Source organism: Triplophysa dalaica, chromosome 3 (assembly GCF_015846415.1).
Source record: "Triplophysa dalaica isolate WHDGS20190420 chromosome 3, ASM1584641v1, whole genome shotgun sequence".
Taxonomy (NCBI): domain Eukaryota; kingdom Metazoa; phylum Chordata; class Actinopteri; order Cypriniformes; family Nemacheilidae; genus Triplophysa; species Triplophysa dalaica.
In genome coordinates, this window is record NC_079544.1 from 9,362,576 (window position 1) to 9,380,267 (window position 17,692).

At 38.8% G+C, this 17,692-nt stretch overlaps 4 protein-coding genes across 5 annotated transcripts in view; 2 read left to right on the top strand and 2 right to left on the bottom strand.

Moving 5' to 3' along the window:
* Positions 1-1,750: 1,750 nt before the first annotated feature.
* Positions 1,751-6,986, top strand: nceh1a (neutral cholesterol ester hydrolase 1a). Of its 2 annotated transcripts, none has more exons than XM_056743646.1 (6): positions 1,751-1,842; positions 3,687-3,853; positions 4,393-4,621; positions 4,747-4,816; positions 4,902-5,073; positions 5,818-6,986. In XM_056743646.1, exons 2-6 carry the CDS (start codon positions 3,716-3,718, stop codon positions 6,433-6,435), a joined length of 1,227 nt encoding a protein of 408 aa, XP_056599624.1. In that variant the 5' UTR covers positions 1,751-1,842; positions 3,687-3,715; the 3' UTR covers positions 6,436-6,986. The 2 variants fall into 2 exon arrangements, with proteins under 2 accessions (XP_056599624.1, XP_056599623.1); XM_056743645.1 differs by lacking the exon at positions 1,751-1,842 and adding an exon at positions 2,504-2,523.
* Positions 6,987-8,278: 1,292 nt separating this feature from the next.
* msl2a (MSL complex subunit 2a) lies at positions 8,279-12,413 on the bottom strand. Its single transcript, XM_056741641.1, is given in 3 exon segments — positions 8,279-10,951; positions 10,954-11,363; positions 11,439-12,413. Coding segments are annotated over 3 exon segments (1,602 nt in total). The 5' UTR covers positions 11,581-12,413; the 3' UTR covers positions 8,279-9,901.
* A 687-nt stretch (positions 12,414-13,100) lies between these two features.
* On the top strand, positions 13,101-16,618 carry pccb (propionyl-CoA carboxylase subunit beta). The gene is made up of 15 exons (XM_056741625.1): positions 13,101-13,356; positions 13,436-13,555; positions 13,677-13,745; positions 13,830-13,886; positions 13,966-14,079; positions 14,148-14,258; positions 14,361-14,469; positions 14,626-14,746; positions 14,845-14,926; positions 15,017-15,140; positions 15,231-15,338; positions 15,444-15,544; positions 15,620-15,718; positions 16,101-16,200; positions 16,312-16,618. The coding sequence occupies exons 1-15, from the start codon at positions 13,129-13,131 to the stop codon at positions 16,431-16,433; spliced, it is 1,665 nt and encodes a 554-aa protein (XP_056597603.1). The 5' UTR covers positions 13,101-13,128; the 3' UTR covers positions 16,434-16,618.
* stag1a (STAG1 cohesin complex component a) overlaps positions 16,609-17,692 on the bottom strand; it is a 42,998-nt gene continuing 41,914 nt past the window's right edge. The window contains exon 34 of the mRNA XM_056741610.1: positions 16,609-17,674. Within this exon, the coding sequence (XP_056597588.1) occupies positions 17,651-17,674 (24 nt within the window). The 3' untranslated portion in view covers positions 16,609-17,650. The remainder of the gene's footprint in view (positions 17,675-17,692) is intronic.

The window sequence follows — 17,692 nt, forward strand, 5'->3', positions numbered from 1 at the left end:
GCCAAGAACTGTGTGGTTACAAGCATCTTTCTCTGTTTTCATCAGAATAAAGAATTTTTATACAGATTTGGAACAAGTAGAGAGTGAGTGATTCAAGACAGAATTTTCATTGTGGGGTGAACAGTCCCTTTAATGTAAAACCAGGTGATGCAGCAATTACATAAACGTGATTTTTGTTAAATGTTTTCTTTAGTTTGATTGAGGGTCTTACATCAGTATAGTAGTGCAGTGACATCAGGTTAACCCATTTGGAAATCCATTTATGTACATTTGTCATTTAATCATGTGAGCAAGTTTGAAGCCATTCTAATTATTTAATACTCATCAACATTAGAACATAAAATCCTTTTCAAATAAAAGTTTTTTGACATTGCTACTTTGACTAAAATCAGTGGAGTAAATAAAATAGACAAAGTCTTAATAATGTATGTCTGTGTATCAAAAATCTTCATAATTTATTCACCCCTAAGTTGTTCCAAACTAATTTACATTATTTCATCAACACAAACACAAAAGAATAACAGCAAGTGGATTGTTAATGACTGGAAGCCTCACTATTCAGCTTCACTGTATTTGAAGAAAGCAGTTATAACCTCTTTCAAATGAATCACCTTGTTTTAACAACCTAAGAGTAAGTAAATGATGACTGAATTTCCATTCTTGGGTGGAGTATTCCTGCCATGATATCGATATGAACTTTTCAAAATCTTCTGTGCCTTTCCAACACAAAAAAAGATTTGCATCAGTCAGTCTGTCAACACTGAGCACATTCTGAATCAAAGAAGACCATGAAAGGATCACATTGCTGCACTTTTAACCCCAGCAGGAACCCTGTCTGAGAAAAGGATATGAGTGACATAAACCAAGGACTTAAAGTCACAAGACCTCCAGCGACACTGCCTTGGGTCTCAGCGATGATACCTGGTATATAAATACGTTTTCTGAATAGTATTTGAAAAGTTTATTTGCAAAAACAGTAAACTTTTATTTATTTATTTATTTAAAAGTCACGTTTTTCATTGTGTTTTCTCGTGCAAGTTAACTCTATGTTTTGAGTTGTGGTTACTTAATCAAAGCAACCCAACTGCAGTTTGATTGATATAACTTGGAATGCCCAATAAAAACATGATTTTTGAACATTTTAAAACAACTTTTTACAAGATTTTTACATTTTTTTGCTAATGAACTCTTCATTTATTTGACCCCTTACTTCATTGATGGCATCATCAAGCTTTTTTTTTTTTAATCCCAGCTCAATGTTGTCTCAGACAATGGGTCTTACTCTATTCCACATTAACCTGATTAACAGACTAGATTGTATTTTACTTTACGTAAAAAACACTAAATTCAACATAGCCCATATGTAAAATAAGCAATGTAAAGAAGGGCTTCACGGTCAGGTTTTAGGGTTGGGTTAGATAGACTGTTTCTTAAGATAACAACCACAAATTTTCGCAGCGTAGTTTTTCATTTTAAAACTGGTTTATGGTGATAATGTAGCGAAGGTCTAGCCAAGGCAAACTTGGCAAAGGCTGTTGCGCCATGGCTAAAATAATTCTACAAGGTTCTAAAAAGAGACTTGTTCTCCAAAAACCCGCTTTACCACCTTAGGCTGATTGACCTGGTTTTTCCAGCAGGGTAAACATCATATTAGTCACATACTTGCATTTAGGGAGGTGTCACCTTCAACAATTGTTCTGTACACCTTTAGTAAAGTGACTCCCGTGTTCATTTGTGGGTAACATGACTTTACTTAAATGTCATTTGGAGAGTGAAGATGAGTGACGTAATGTCTTGAAAAACATGAAATAAATCCAGTGGTTGCAACATTATGTTCTAAAGGTAAGCATAGTCTTCTTTTGTCAAAGATGATAGATTAAAAACGCTTTTTCATGCGTAAATGTCACCAGAAATGTTTACAGCTGATCAGTAAGTTACAGTAACAGCTTTTCAAGCACTGTTAAATCTTTTATCATTCATTAGAGTTCTCTAATGTTATTTTTTGACAAAGTATATGCTTAGACTAAGAAATACCTGCGCTTGTTTCCAACAGCGTAAGAACCATTTAAACCTGTGTTTAGCACCATTCTGAGTTTAAATCTATTAAAACCTCTAATCCATATTCCCCTGCATATTTGTAGCATTATTCTGTACCTATGCTAGAACATGCCTGAAAACATTTCTATATTTAAACAGTCAAACTTAATATTTCTCTTCAACAGATATTTAAAATTTTAACTCACTAAGGCTGTACAATAGAACTAATCATCTGTTGTAGGCAATTTGTCTCAGAATGAGAAGAAAGGTTGGCAATAATAATGCAAATAAAGCAAATGTATGATGGAAAAGCCTGCTGCTCTTTCACCCTGACTTGGCAGTCCTGCGCTGAGCTAGCCACAGTCTTTTTCCAATTACAGAAATCACAGCACAGAAGTAAAAGAAGAACGAAATGAGGTGGTTGAGACAGAACTGCTACAAGCGCACATGCACTAAATGCATTGATCGTGGTCAGGAGTGATTTTGGTAAATGTCAACCCTACAATTAGAACCTGTCTGGTTTTCTACTCAGCAGAGCACAAACTCACTTGGCGTCTGGCAAATATGTCGTTTCTTTGACACAATCCATTTCATCAACAGTAATGAAATGGGGCATCACAAACATTTGTGAAAGCACTTTCCTTTAGACACTACTACTGCTTTACTATGTCTGTACTGCCTGTCCATAAATCTGAGAAGTGGTGAAACATGGTCAATTATAAATATTGATCCTGATAATCAAATATGATAATAATACATAGTTTTTTGTGGCTCTATCAAAATTCCATATAAAAGCCAAAAAAAGAATCTATTTTGGATTAAAAAAAGTACAAACCATACAGCTCCCCCACTTCCCGAAAACCAAAGCCTTGATTTATTTGACACCGAGCAGTTGATGATTAACAGATACCAATACAAATGCAAGAAGCTTTATGTTTAAGACACATATGCACACATTTAGCCTACTGATGACACCTAAATGCTGTTATATTATATATCATGAAAAACATGTATTCGTAAATTGAAGTGTAATACAGAAACAGACAATGGAACTGAAAAAAACTTTAAGAAACTCTCAATAAATTAAGAAATTTTCATGATATTAAGGACATTTTAAAAAATCTGCATGAATTGGCTTGATCGTACGTTTTATTATCAAAGTTGTTATTTATCGAATTGTATATCTCAATAAAACCAAAGAATTTTAAACAGTCACTTTTTTCTTATAACAACAGGGAACCCTAGTGGTGGACATTTGACATGACGACTGAATTTAAAACTGTGACCTTTAATTGTTACTGAGCATTGTCTATTATACCATAAATGTTAGAATGATTTTTGATGTCAGATATATTATTTGTTTCGAAATGTCATACATGAAAGGACACTAAATTGTAGATTTGAGTTGAATGTCTTTCACTAGAGACTTCTTATAATTTAAATGGATTAAAGCAATCTCATTAAAGAAAATTATTTTCAATAAAGAAGGCATTGTATATGGTTTATGTAAATATAGTGTTCTATTGTTAATTGATTAAATAAGGACTACATTTCCCAGAATGCTATTTTATAATCTACAGGAAGTTGCAGTAACTTCAAAAAAATCTTAGCACAATTGCTCAATGTCATATTGTCTACCCTCCTGACAGATACAGTGGAAGAGATACACTACATCGTGATGAAGTTGCTTTGCGGTATTACCTTGATTTTATCAATTGCTGTTGCCTATTACATCTACATCCCATTGCCTGGGCAAATTTCAGAGCCATGGAAACTGATGGTGTTGGATGCAACATTTCGAGGAGTTGTGTGGATGGTAAGTACCCCATTTAAACAATCCTGCAGGTGAACTGGAGAAAGGGCTTTTCTGATTGGCTGATTGTGATGTCTAACTCAAATATCAATTTTTCAACAGAATCAAAATAACATCAAAAACAACAGTTGGTTTTTCCAAGTGCTTAAAGTTAAATAAAATATAAAGTGATTTCTATTTATAGTACATTAAAGCTATTAAGGGTTACTAAGATAATATCTCAGATCAGCTCAGATCTCAAAAGAAAATATATCCAACATTCCCTAATGTCAAAGCAAAATGTGTTTCGAAGAGACAGGTTAAGAGAGACCCTGATAAGCCTGCTCTAATGAACTATGGCCAACTTGGCACATCCACAGAATGTACCCAAGGGCAAGATGTAATGTTCGCTCACTGTCTTCACAAACTATTCTCTCTTTTTCAATTGCCCCGGTATGACACTTACTCCCTTTGTCAATGTACCAACAATATCACAACATGCAGATTGTATTTCAAAACCACAAGCAGGGTTCACATATCTAACCTTGTTTGTTGTCTTCTAGGGAGATGTTGCTCACTCGGTTGGTCTGAGTCACAGTGTTCGTGTGATCAACTTTGCCGTGGTCAGTTTTGAGAGTATTGTGCCGGTCACGTATAAGGAGATCCTGGTGGAAGACACTCTGTTTGATGGTGTCCACGTGCGCATATACCACCCTCCTGGAAAGAAAGAAGGCTATCTGAGGAGGGCGGTTGTATTCATCCATGGTGGTGGATGGTCTTTGGGTGCTCCAAGTATGTCACAGACGATGTCTTTTTAATACTGTATTACAACCGTTAGGGCCCATATAAGAATAACATTCAGAGATTGTGAATACATATGTATGCATGTGTTGTGACTGGTTTCAATCTGCCATCAGAGTTGGGCTCATATGACAGTCTCTGTGGACAAATGTCAGTTGATCTGGATGCAGTAGTTGTCACAGTGGAGTGAGTATACACCCTGATCCTTCACACACTGTAAGAAAGAGCGAAATCACAGTCACAATGAATTCTTCTTTTCTTGTTTGCGCAGTTATCGCATGGCACCTGATGTGCACTTCCCTGTGCAGTATGAAGACTGCGTCCAGGCCGCTAAGCACTTCCTGAAGCCAGCAACTCTGGCACAATATTTGGTGGATCCAGAGCGAGTAGCAGTGTGCGGAGACAGTGCTGGTGGGAATCTGGCTGCTGCAGTGGCTCAGCGGGTACATCACAAAAAAACCTCATTTTCTAATTTACAAACTTAAAGGGACAGTTCACCAAAAACAGAACATTCGGTCATCAATTATTCGCACTCTTGTTATTTCAAACCTTCTGCAGAATGCAAAAGAAGTGTTTGGTAACCGAACAAAGGTGATACTCATTCACTTCTATTGAATTGAAACCAATGCAAATGAATTGGTACTGCTGTGATTCGGTTACCAACATGTTCTTTATTTACTCAACCACTGTGGTGTGGGGGCCTCAGTCACCATTAACTTACATTACATTATGTTATACAGGGGTGTCAAAACATACCATTGAGGACAATTGATATGATTGATTTTGACTTTGATATAAAACTTATCCATATTGTGTTAAAATATTGCTTTTTTAAGGGTGCTTAGAAGGTTGGTCACAGCGATTCCGTATACCGTGACAGCGCTATTCATTATCTCAATAAAATATACAATGAAATCTCTGATTTCAGAGTTTTGTATCTTACCATTTATGAGCACAGTTTGACATGTGCCAAGGACATGCGAAACAACAGAGTCTATTTTTTAGAAACATCAAAGGTAAAACAATTACAAAAAAATTCTCAATTTGCTCTTTGTCTCATTACCGTCTATGAGATAAATGTAGGATATTATAGACATAATCTTTTAGAATTGCTTTTTTCAACTTGGCTCGAATGTCATTTGATTGTGGTAATATTTTAAGACAAACATGTACTTTTTTCTCCCTAGATTGGAATAGACGACAGTATCTCTGTGAAATTCAAGCTTCAGGTCTTGATCTACCCTGTACTCCAAGCTTTAGACTTCAACACAGCGTCCTATCAACAAAACCAAAACGTTCCCATCTTGTATCGCAAACTAATGGCTCGTTTCTGGCTAGAATATCTAGGTGCCGACCCCGACCTTATTCACTCCCTTCTGATCAATAACCACACAGCTCTGGACCAAAACCACATGTCCCTGAACAGCTCAAAGCTTGACTGGACCACTCTCCTCCCCAAAAAGATGATAAAGCATTATAAACCGGTCATCCCTGTAACTGGGTCTTCCAACATCTTGAAGGATGTACCGGCGTTACTGGATGCCAGGGCTGCACCTTTACTCGCAGAAGAGGAGGTTTTGCGTATGGCGCCGCGTGCATATGTTTTAACTGGCGAGCATGATGTTTTGAGGGATGATGGGATTATGTATGCCCGGAGGCTGGAGCTGGCAGGGGTCCATGTCACAAATGACCACTATGAAGACGGATTTCATGGCTGTGTGAGCTTTGCTTTCTGGCCCTGCTTCTTCTCTGTGGGAATGAGGGCAGTGCAGAATTATATCGCTTGGGTTGATGAGAATTTGTAGTTTTTTGACTTACATGTACGAATGCAGAGAAAGGTAAAGGTGACAGCAGATGCCAATATTAGCACACGGTAATTTCAGAAGAGCAGTATTTGATTCTTTACTGACTGAAGATTTGTGATTTACATATTGTAGATGGAGTAACATACTAACAGACTGATTATTTCATGTATTTGAATTAAGTATTTTATACGAAACTAATACTGTTTTTAGATGTCTAGAAGTGCTTTCCTCTTCAACTAATACACTAAAAACTGATTTATCAGATTTATCTTGATACTGTACTGTATGTGAGAATTACACATTCAATTTTGTTTATTCAGAAAATACTTATAATGCATGCAAGACATTTAAAAAAATGCTTACATTTCTGTGCATTTAGTCCATATTGCTAATACACAGTTGATAATAAGTCGAATCTCACTATCCGTCTTATTTGTGATGGACTTCCAATTTTCTCCAAAATAAAATAAGTCAAAATGTTCAGATTCTTACTGTGAATTGTAGGATTCTGTATTGTGGCAGCAATAAACAATAAAAAATTGTCTACTCAGGTGGAACTTATTATTTTGAAATCTATTATTTCTAAATAATATTAAAACTTTGCAACCGAGGAGGACACTATAGTAGGAATTTGTGTATGACACTAAGAATGACTTGGTTACGTTTTATGTTCCATACATCTGCAAATGCATGAAAATGAGCTTCTATTATAAGAGTTTGTTGGAGTGCACAAATTTAAATAATGCAATACCAACCCCTACATTCATTGAAAAGAGAATTAAGCCAATATTTTGGGTTTCAGGACTAAGTTTAAACCACTAATTCAAGTGATATTTTTTAAAGGGATGATCCACCCAAAAATGAAAGTTCTTTCATGAATTACTCCCTTCCCCCAAGTTGTTCCACACCGGTTAATTTCTTTGTTCATCATTGATTACCATAGTAGGAAAATTTTAAATGGTGGTCAAAGGTGCCACAGAACTGTTTGCTTTCCTACAATCTTCAAAATTTCTCATTTTGAGTTAAACAGAAACAATAATTTTTCCTACTATTGTAGTCAATAACGCCCCAGAAATATCAGTTGCTAACATTTTTCCAAATATCTTTCTCCGTATTCATCAGAACAAAGAAATGTATACAGTGTTGGAATGACTTGAGTGTGAGTAAATGGAGAAAACATTTTTGGATGAACTATCCCTTTAATTTGACTATTATTTACCTTTTTATTGGACGTTTCCAAAGTCCTTCCTAGAGGGCCGGTGTCCTTCAGAGTTAAGCTTCAACTCTAATCCAACACACCTGAAGCAGTTAATCAAGGTCTTATTAGGCAGACTAAAAACTTCCAGACAGGTGTGCTGAGTGAAGTTTGAGCTAAACTCTTCAGGACGGCCGCCCTCCAGGACCGAATTTCCACACCCTATCATCTATGTCAATTTAGCTACAATGTAGCCCTCTTGTGGCCAAATGATGAAGTGACTGTAGATATGAAATAAAGCCAGTGCAGCTGTGCTTCACCCACACTTCATTGCAAAGCAAGCAACATTTACTAAGTGTTAACTGGCCCGGTTTCACAGACAAGGCTTAAGGTTAGTCCCAGACTAAAATGAATGTGTGACCTATCATAACTGAATAAAACTTGCCTAGAAATATCTTAAAATATATCAGTGTTTTGTCTCAAGTTGCACACCAGTAATGTATTCTTCCAAGGGATTTTTATAAAAGCGACATAAATAACTTAATTCAACTAAAGCACAGTCCTGGTTTAAGCTAAGCCGTGTCTCTGAAACCGGGGCTGTACTTGCTGCATTAAACATTATACACACAATACATGACTCAACACACCTTTTTGAAAAACAAGAAATAAAAAACTATAATTTATTTTTGTTGCATTCTGCAATTTTCATAAATGTGGCAGTGAACAAACCGGCAATAATCTTCGAAGTTCTCCAAAATCAAGAAGCTAAAATCTGAGTTCAAGTAATGACCACTGAAGAGCAAAAGGAACAAATAAAACAACGCTACCAAACTATAGGATTAGAAAATACAACACTATACCCCACTATAAGATCCAAGACTTAACTAAGAAGAGTTTTAATATTTGGTCAAAGCCCTACTGATAGTGTTTTCAAGCATATTTAAAGATACTGATGAAGCACTGCCTAATCTATTTCATTATATAAGACATGAAACAGTGCAGTGGAACAGTAAAGATGTTCTTTGACCTTACTCAACATGTATTTTTAGTTTTGGTCCCTAGAACAGGTATCACAACACAACCGCAACACGACACGACTAAGTAGAGTCTGAGGCAATGGGTGCTAAAAGGTGCTCAGGCAATATGAATATTGAAATACTTGCTTACAGTTTTGCAAAAACAAATGTTGAGTAATGGGTTGTTTATCATCTACAAATCTGATTATTATATTGCTTAAATAACATCACTGCCATGAGTACATTCGCAGGCAACACTGAACACACTTACATTCACTTTTTTTCTAGAAATCTTTGTAGATATTGTACTGCAAGACGTCGGTATAATCGAGCTTTGTCAAAATTATTGGAGATGAAATGAATCAGCTGGCTAGACACACTAGTAAATGTAAAAATACTATTATTTTAAGGGTTGAGAAATGCATTGGGTTCAGACATTTTGACACATTTGTGCTTCATCATCCTACAAAAACCAAAACCACCTGCTCGAGCCATGTCGAGTCGAACACAATCATCTGGGCAACATTGAACATTCTTTTAAACATTGATTTGACATTGAAAAAGTGACAGCGCTACCAAAGGCAGGGCTGTATCGACTGTTTCCATAAAGAAAATTAATAATCTCTTTAACAAAATATATATATATGTATCCTGACTGGAATGCACGGAACCAGACCTAACAGTTGTGGAGAGGAGACACGAAGACAATGACACAGGAAGTGATCACAATGGCAACCAGTACAAGTCTACATGTCTCTAAACCTGTTGACACTATTGGGACTAAGTGCTACATTTTTCACCAAAAGTAAGGTTTAAAATTGTGAGGCTGTAGATAATGTACATAAGTGTATAATTTCACCCTTTATGTATTTAAAAATAACCTTGAATCACCATGACAAAATGTCAGCAAGTAACATGTAAACAAACTCTGTTATCCGGCAATGACTGAATCATGGGAAACAGAAACATTTCTCAAGGTTAGGGTCAATGAACATTACCATTTGTCAATATGATGATTTGTAAAAAATAATGCAGTGAAGCGTGTAGTTCCTTCAAAATAAAACCACCAAATAAAAATGCCACAACACTTAGCTTCACAGTAACGTTTCATTACAGCAGTGTATGTGATGGTAGAAGTCATGAAAGTTAAGAGTTTTGGTAAACAATTTCTGTCAGACTAGCCTGGGAATCAAACATGGCTGCTTTCAAGTCCAACCCTCCCACGAGAGAGAGAAATCAGTAGCAAGACAGCTTATCAACAGTCAAAATGCATCTCGAGAGCATCTTCAAAATTCTGGTCCTCATCGGCACTGGAAGTGAGGAACGAGGCCATAGGCGAGCCTGCGGAGAGGCTGAGGACTCCAGCGTTGGACCCAGCATTTCGCACCGAAATGCTTGTAAGGTTGATGCCCAGCGTGAGCCTCGTCTGCTCCAGAGCTTTCTCCGGCACGGCGAACGCCTCCAGTTTCTTCTCCCCGTTGGCCATGTATGAGTTTTGACAGCCCCTGCAGATGCAGTCCAAACAGGCCTTCCGGTTGGAGTAGCAGGGGCATCTTTGACCTCTACAGGTAAGAACACTTGGATTCTGAGTTGCTCTGCCACATTTGCAACCCTTCTTCTCTTGCGTCTTTTTGTATGCAACTTTGGTGGGCTGTCCTGGTAATATACTAGCAGGGAGCACCCTGTCCTTCGCCTTGCCCTTCGATTTAGGGACGGCGACTTTACTCTTCGACTGAACCTTCTTATTACCCGAATCTGCGTTTACCTGTATGTTTTTAGTTAAATCCAACATGGCCTTGTTGACTTTCAGGACACCTCCATTGGAGACCACCACAGCGGGTTGAGAGGGAGGTTTAGGTTCACACGCTGACTTCGCCGGTGCTGTGGCCGCAACCGAGGGCCCCTGGATGAAACTAGCAATGGGGAGAGGCTGGATCATCTCGCTGTCACTCTCAGAGCGAGAACGCTTTCGGCTCAGTCTGACTTTCCGGTGGGACGCGGCAAGACACGTCATACCCGTCTGAGGCTGCTGTGGGTGGTCTGATGAACCTGTGGTCAACGACGATTGCGGACTTTGCTCCGCTGGTGTTTCAGTCTTGTGCTGTTGAGCAGCGGAGCAGTCTTTGTTCTCAAAATCAGTTTCAGAGGTCTCCATTGAACATGTGTCTAGCTTAGCGCCGCTCGCCTGACTGACGATGCTGTTTAAAACATCAACAGTAACAGCGTCTGTGTTTAATTCTTTCGAATTTAAAGGTTCCCTCACAGTGACTGGCTTGGGTGTATCCAGCTCGGTTGCGTCAACAGTATATCATCCGAGCCAGACGGGTTCACATCAATAGAATTATTCGAGGACTCCACCTCGGTTTTAATGTGAGGAGCGTCCAAATTGTCTGTTTGACTGTGCGCGTCCGAAATGCTAAACTGTTCCTGTTCTTCCTTCACCGTCCCTAACACTTCTTCCAACATTTTCTTCACCTCGGGATAACCTTCGACCCCCAAGGCGCTTTGCTGAGTATTCATGCACACCGACACATAATCGCAGAGATTCCTATAGCAGTCAACCAGAATCTGAAGCTGTTTATTCTCCTCAAACTCCTCCCAGTCTTTACACCAGCTGCACGACGGCTTCAACATCATCTTTTCACCTTTGCAGCCCATGCAAACGTAGTGCTGGCAAGATGAGTTTTTAGGAGCAATTGGATCCTGAAGCAAATTCCCTAGATGGAAACAAACAACACGTTAGTTGCAGGCAATCACACATGAAAGGAATCTAGATTTGTGCAGATCCTCACCACACGCCAGGCAGGAGAGAGAGTCTCTAAAGAAATTCAGAACGTTAAACAATCCTCCGTATGTCTCCGGGTCTTCGGGGTCGCACTGCATGAGAGAGCGACACGCAGACACGTACAGCGAGGTGGCATTTACCGGATTCATTTCAGCGATTTGCGTTTATAACAGAGCGAGAGGAGCGAGACGATCAGCTGCAGTATAGAGAGGGAGCCTGATGCTCGTTCACGAAACCCAGACTTCCAATGCAGAATAACTGTGAGAATACAATCAACCAGGCTTCACCCAACGCCACAAACAAAGAGTGTAAGAGGACATGACTCACAAGCAGGGATGCCGGTTTGAGTTTTATGCCCGTTAACATGTCAAAACGTTATTTGGTGTGATTGTTGCTGCATAGATTATCCATCTGAACTGTGAAAATAAAACCTTGCGCGGCGTTTAACCGCAGACTGTAGTTTAATTTAACTCTCACGTTCCATGCGAGACACCGATTACCTCAAAATCCAAAGAGCTGCACTTTTGTGATCAAACACACAGAGACAGAGATGATAAAAGGCATTTTAGTAGTCCACACAACAGGCCTTGCGGTTTACTGTTGCTGGAGCGACACTGCAGCTGTTATCAGTTCGTAAGCGAAAGCTTATAAAGGAAATGTCCAAAAATGATAATCCTTGAAATAGCCCAGCTCTGTTACAGCGGGTGGATGCACACTTGGGTCGAACAACAGACAACACAATTCGCTAAACGCTGCTAGCTCGTTTGCTAGCTTATGTTGTGAACACTTCTTCGTGTTCTGGAACACGGCCGCTTTCTCTCAGCAAGTCCAACAGTCTTCCGTCTTAGGGACGCGTCGTCTATGCAGCGTTTGGTTGAATTCTATCCGCACCAAAACATTCACAAAAGCTTTGGTTGTTATTCCACTGTTAACTTTTGCATCCTGAGAGACAATACCAAACAACAGTAAAGAGCGCCTCGATTTGAACATGACACGCGTGAGTACTGCCCCCTAGTGTGTGACTGTATAAACCACACGCTGCCTGCAGGGTGAAACGTCGCCTGTTCCAGTATTGCAACATTTGAAAGGATTTATGTATTAAACGAATAAATCAACAAGAAAAAAAATGTGTTTTGTTAACGTTGATCTTATTTTGTATTTAAGTAAACACCCTTTTACCAGATGCTGTGGTACTTTGGGGTTTTTTACATCATTTTACAACATTTTTTCGTGAATTGCGCAATTGAAATATTCCCACAAAGGAAGTGTGTATACAACTCATGAAACACCGAAATGCGAAATACAGGAAATAATAAAGTATTTATTATTTAAATAAATACATTTAGGTGATTACATTTAGTATTTACTAATAGTAACCAACATTTTCTCTTTAATCATTCTTCCGTCATAAAATTGAAATCTGGGTAAGATAGGAAATGACTAAAAAACATTTCCCCTTAAATCCAAGTCCTCCGCAACAATTCTCGGGAAATGTAGTTTATACTTTTTGACATTTAGTTAGGACTACATCGTTCACGTACGCCTAACTAAACACACCTCTACAGTGATTGGTTCCGTATGCACGCCTCTTCACCAATCGCACGGCGATTGGCTTTAAAACAGAACGCCCGTCGGTGATTGGCTGAAGAACATAGTCACGATTGTCGACGCTTTCCTGTGCCCTCCGTGTAGCAGGAATGGCGACCTACGCGTTAATGCGAAGCAGTCTGGGACTATTAAAAAGTCTAAAATATCCCTTAAGAGGAGTATATCAGATTCCTAATGGCACAGTTGCTCAATCAAAGTTGCAAAATGCAAGATGGTATTGTTCCCGTCACATGTCTGTGCAGGAGAGAATCGAAAAGAAGCGAAATGCAGCGCTCGCGGGAGGAGGACAGAAGAGAATAGATGCACAGCACAAACGGGTAACGTTCACATAATACAACTTTCTTAAAATGAATTAATATTATGCAATGGTTATAGTTATGCTAATGTTTCTGTTAGGGTAAACTGACAGCGAGAGAGAGAGTTGAGCTCTTGCTTGACCCTGATTCGTTCGTGGAGTATGACATGTTTGTGGAGCATCGCTGTTCTGACTTCGGCATGGAGGCAGATCATAATAAGGTCAGACGCTTACATACTATTAACACCCTGCCAAACATTGAATTATGTGCATTTTAAATGTTTGCAAATACATCACGCTTATCGTAGTGTGTCACATTTACCTGCTCGACTTTGTGCGCAGTTCCCAGGGGACAGTGTGGTGACTGGACAGGGCAGAATCGACGGCAGGCTGGTTTATGTTTTCAGCCAGGTATAAAACTATGTTGCACATACTTTAAATAAAATAAAAATTGTAATTGCTCACTTTTCTTCTAACATAGTTATGTGTTGTCAGGACTTCACAGTGTTTGGAGGCAGTTTATCAGGCGCGCATGCTCAGAAGATATCCAAGGCAAGTTTGTTTCCTTGTTTTGAGCTTACTGAAGTCAGTCTGCAAGCTGAAATAAAACCGCTTTGATTTTATTCGACAGATCATGGACCAGGCAATGCTGGTGGGAGCACCGGTTATCGGCTTGAATGACTCCGGTGGAGCCCGCATTCAGGAAGGAGTCGAGTCCCTTGCGGGATACGCAGACATATTTCTTGTAAGATTAACATAAAATTGTATTTAATGTTTAAGGATTTCTTTTTGACGACTGTATTTGTTCTTTAGCGTAATGTGATGGCGTCAGGCGTAATTCCTCAGATCTCTCTCATCATGGGTCCATGTGCAGGCGGAGCTGTGTACTCACCTGCTCTTACAGACTTTACTTTCATGGTGAAGGTAAGAGAATCAATGTATTAAACACATTCTTAGTCTAGATTTTAAAGCGTAAATGCATAATAATAATAATAATCCATATGATCAAACATCTTGTTTTTACAGGACACCTCTTATCTCTTCATCACCGGTCCAGATGTGGTGAAGTCTGTCACGAATGAGGATGTGACGCAGGAGCAGCTGGGTGGAGCAAAAACCCACACTTCAGTGTCTGGTATGGATTTTCCTCGCCTGTACCTCTGAATATGTTATTGTGAAGATGTTTGTGGTGTGTTATTAAGCATGATATTATGTTATAACAACAGACGTGGTTTGTAAGCTTGGCTTACAGGTAGCATAACAGTAGTTCTGTTTTTTCACTGTGTTTCAGGTGTTGCTCATCAGGCCTTTGAAAATGATATTGATGCCCTTTTGAATTTACGAGACTTTTTTAATTACCTTCCACTAAGCAACAAGGATCCAGCTCCGGTCATTGAGTGTCACGATCCCAAGTAACACACTAGATGTATTATCTTTAGTTTATCTTATCTCCATCAGTTTCTGTGATAACATGGCATGTTCTTTTATCACGTCAATTTGTGTTCCTCAGAGATCGCCTGTGTCCTGGTCTGGATATTATTGTTCCTCATGAAAGCACAAAAGCTTTTGACATGCTTGATGTTGTTCACAGTGTACGTAAATATTTACAGAAATAGAAACTGAGATGCACATGTACGAATAAGTATTATTTGATAATGCAGATTCACATTTGACTTTCGCAGATAGTAGATGAGAGGAAGTTCTTTGAGATTATGCCCAACTATGCAAGGAATATTGTGGTGGGATTTGCCAGAATGAACGGCCGGACCGTGGGCATAGTAGGAAATCAACCTAAAGTGGCATCTGGTGGGTGTTTAAATAAGAATTTATTATGCACGTTTATTTTCAGTTTAACAGCAATTAGACTTTTATCACATACAAAATGTTTTTTTCTAGGCTGTCTGGACATAAACTCGTCCGTTAAAGGGGCTCGATTTGTCCGATTCTGTGACGCCTTCAACATTCCCATCATCACTTTTGTAGATGTGCCAGGATTCCTGCCAGGTGTCTTTGAAGATCAATAACATTACATTAGGACTCATTTAGCATGAATTTCCAGCTGCTTTTAACATTCATAAAAGGTATTAAGGGCATATTGTGATGTAACAGGCACAGCTCAAGAGTATGGAGGCATCATCAGACATGGAGCCAAACTGCTTTATTCATACGCAGAGGCGACAGTTCCAAAAATCACAGTCATCACTAGGAAGGTGGGAAGCTGATGTACAGGTGGGGTTGGTAAACTAACTCGCTTCTGTATTAAATCTTGCACCTGCTGTCTTTAGGCCTATGGAGGTGCTTACGATGTGATGAGCTCCAAACATTTAAGAGGAGATGTCAACTATGCCTGGCCAACTGCTGAAGTTGCAGTGATGGGTGCAAAGGTAACCCCAAAGACTTATAGATAGATCTACAATAATTGTCCCTGCTCATAAGTATAACTAGAAGTGCAGAGACATTGAAAAATGCCATGTCACTTGTAGACCTTTAGTCTCACGTCAGATGTTTAACATGATCTCTTTAAGCCTAGTATAGGTGAAGATAGAATTTCACTGGAGCAATGATCACTATGCATCTTGATAATTTTCCTTCTGGTTTTGTTTTGGTGTTGAAGATCAGATGCATGATACTGAAACGTGTTGCAACACGTTTGCTTATTTATATCCTTACGACGACTACACATACATAGACTTGTTTATCACTAGAATTTGACTGGTGGTCAAGCAATCAAATTCTTATTTTTCTGCATGTTATTGAATTTTTAAGGGTGCGGTTCAGATCATCTTCAGAGGAAAGAAAAACCAAGCTGAGGCTGAAGCCGAATACGTGGAGAAGTTTGCAAATCCCTTCCCAGCTGCTGTCAGAGGTTCACATATATATGACACAACTTGCCAATATGATCTGAAACAAATACACCAATTCATAGGAATGTGCTAAACTACAGTGGTTTTCTGGTATTTGTCGTTTTGCTACACAGGCTTTGTGGATGACATCATTCAGCCCTCAACCACACGCAAGAGGATCTGTAGAGACCTAGAAGTGCTGGCCAGCAAAAAACAGACCAACCCCTGGAAAAAACATGCCAACATTCCCCTGTAAATCAAAAAAATTGTTCAACACTACTTATTTTATAGCATTTCATGACATTTGTGGTCACTCAGACTGGAGAAATGTAAGAAATCATGTTTTTTCACATGGTTTGTTGTGCCTTATCTCCTTTACCTGTTACCTTATTTGAACTAAAACTCATGAAAACAATAAAACACTCCCACAGTTCATGATTACATATTTATTTTTTTCTGAAAAAGTGACTTTTTCATAAGTTCACTGAAGAAAACTGTTTTCCATTAAAAGGGAAAGTGGTACATCATTTCTAGGTTGTACAAAAGAAAACCATCTTATATTGAAATTGTACAATTTACAGGTACACTAGCAAAACTAACCAGGGCTCAGGGTGGAAGGTAATGACAATCACGGCAACACTTATGTTGTTGACAATATAATCACTTTTTGAGAACACAGGACCATAGAGCACTTAAACTGAGGCATTCGGTGTCACAATACTCTCATGTGAGACATGAACAACCAGCATCTGCTTGATTGATTCAGCTCACTCGATCAATGGATGTTCAAACAGACATTTCACACAAATAAACCTCACCTCTTAACTAAATCTACTGGAGGTAAAATATAAAGAACTGACCATTCGAATGATTTCGCCATGGAAAACACTATGTGATGCTCTTTTTTTTTTTGATCTTCCAGTCTGAATATTAACTGCATTTTAATACTGTAACCAAACTGTTTACTCGTTTAAAACAAGAAAACAATAGTGTTCTTTTACATGTAAATTAAGAAATTTAAGATATACCAACATTTACTACTGAATGTGGTGTGGTAGGAAGAAATCATCTGTTAACCTGATAGCAAAAGCGACTTCATTATTTACATGTACAGGCCGTCTACACAGTAGGATGGATTAACACAAAATGTACATCTTTAACACATGGGACCGTGCATTCTTACATGATCAATCCGTAACCACAACGTAAACCCCATCCAGTATGATTTATATGAGCCGGCTGAAATAAACCGCTGGGCAGGACAATTCACCAAATCTGATATGACTGGACCGCATCAGTTAAAATAATCTCTAAATGAATAAAAGCTCCTCTGATATGTGGCGTTTGATAAAAGATTGAGGGTTTGTGGAAAGTTCACGTCAGATTCACTTGAACTGGAGACCTGTGGTTCCACGCTTAGAAGTGAATGTCTCTTCAGCACATGCGTTTACTTCGCTCTTTCGTCGTGGCAGTTCAGAACATGGGCATTGTGAAACCCTGAGAAAAATATCAATA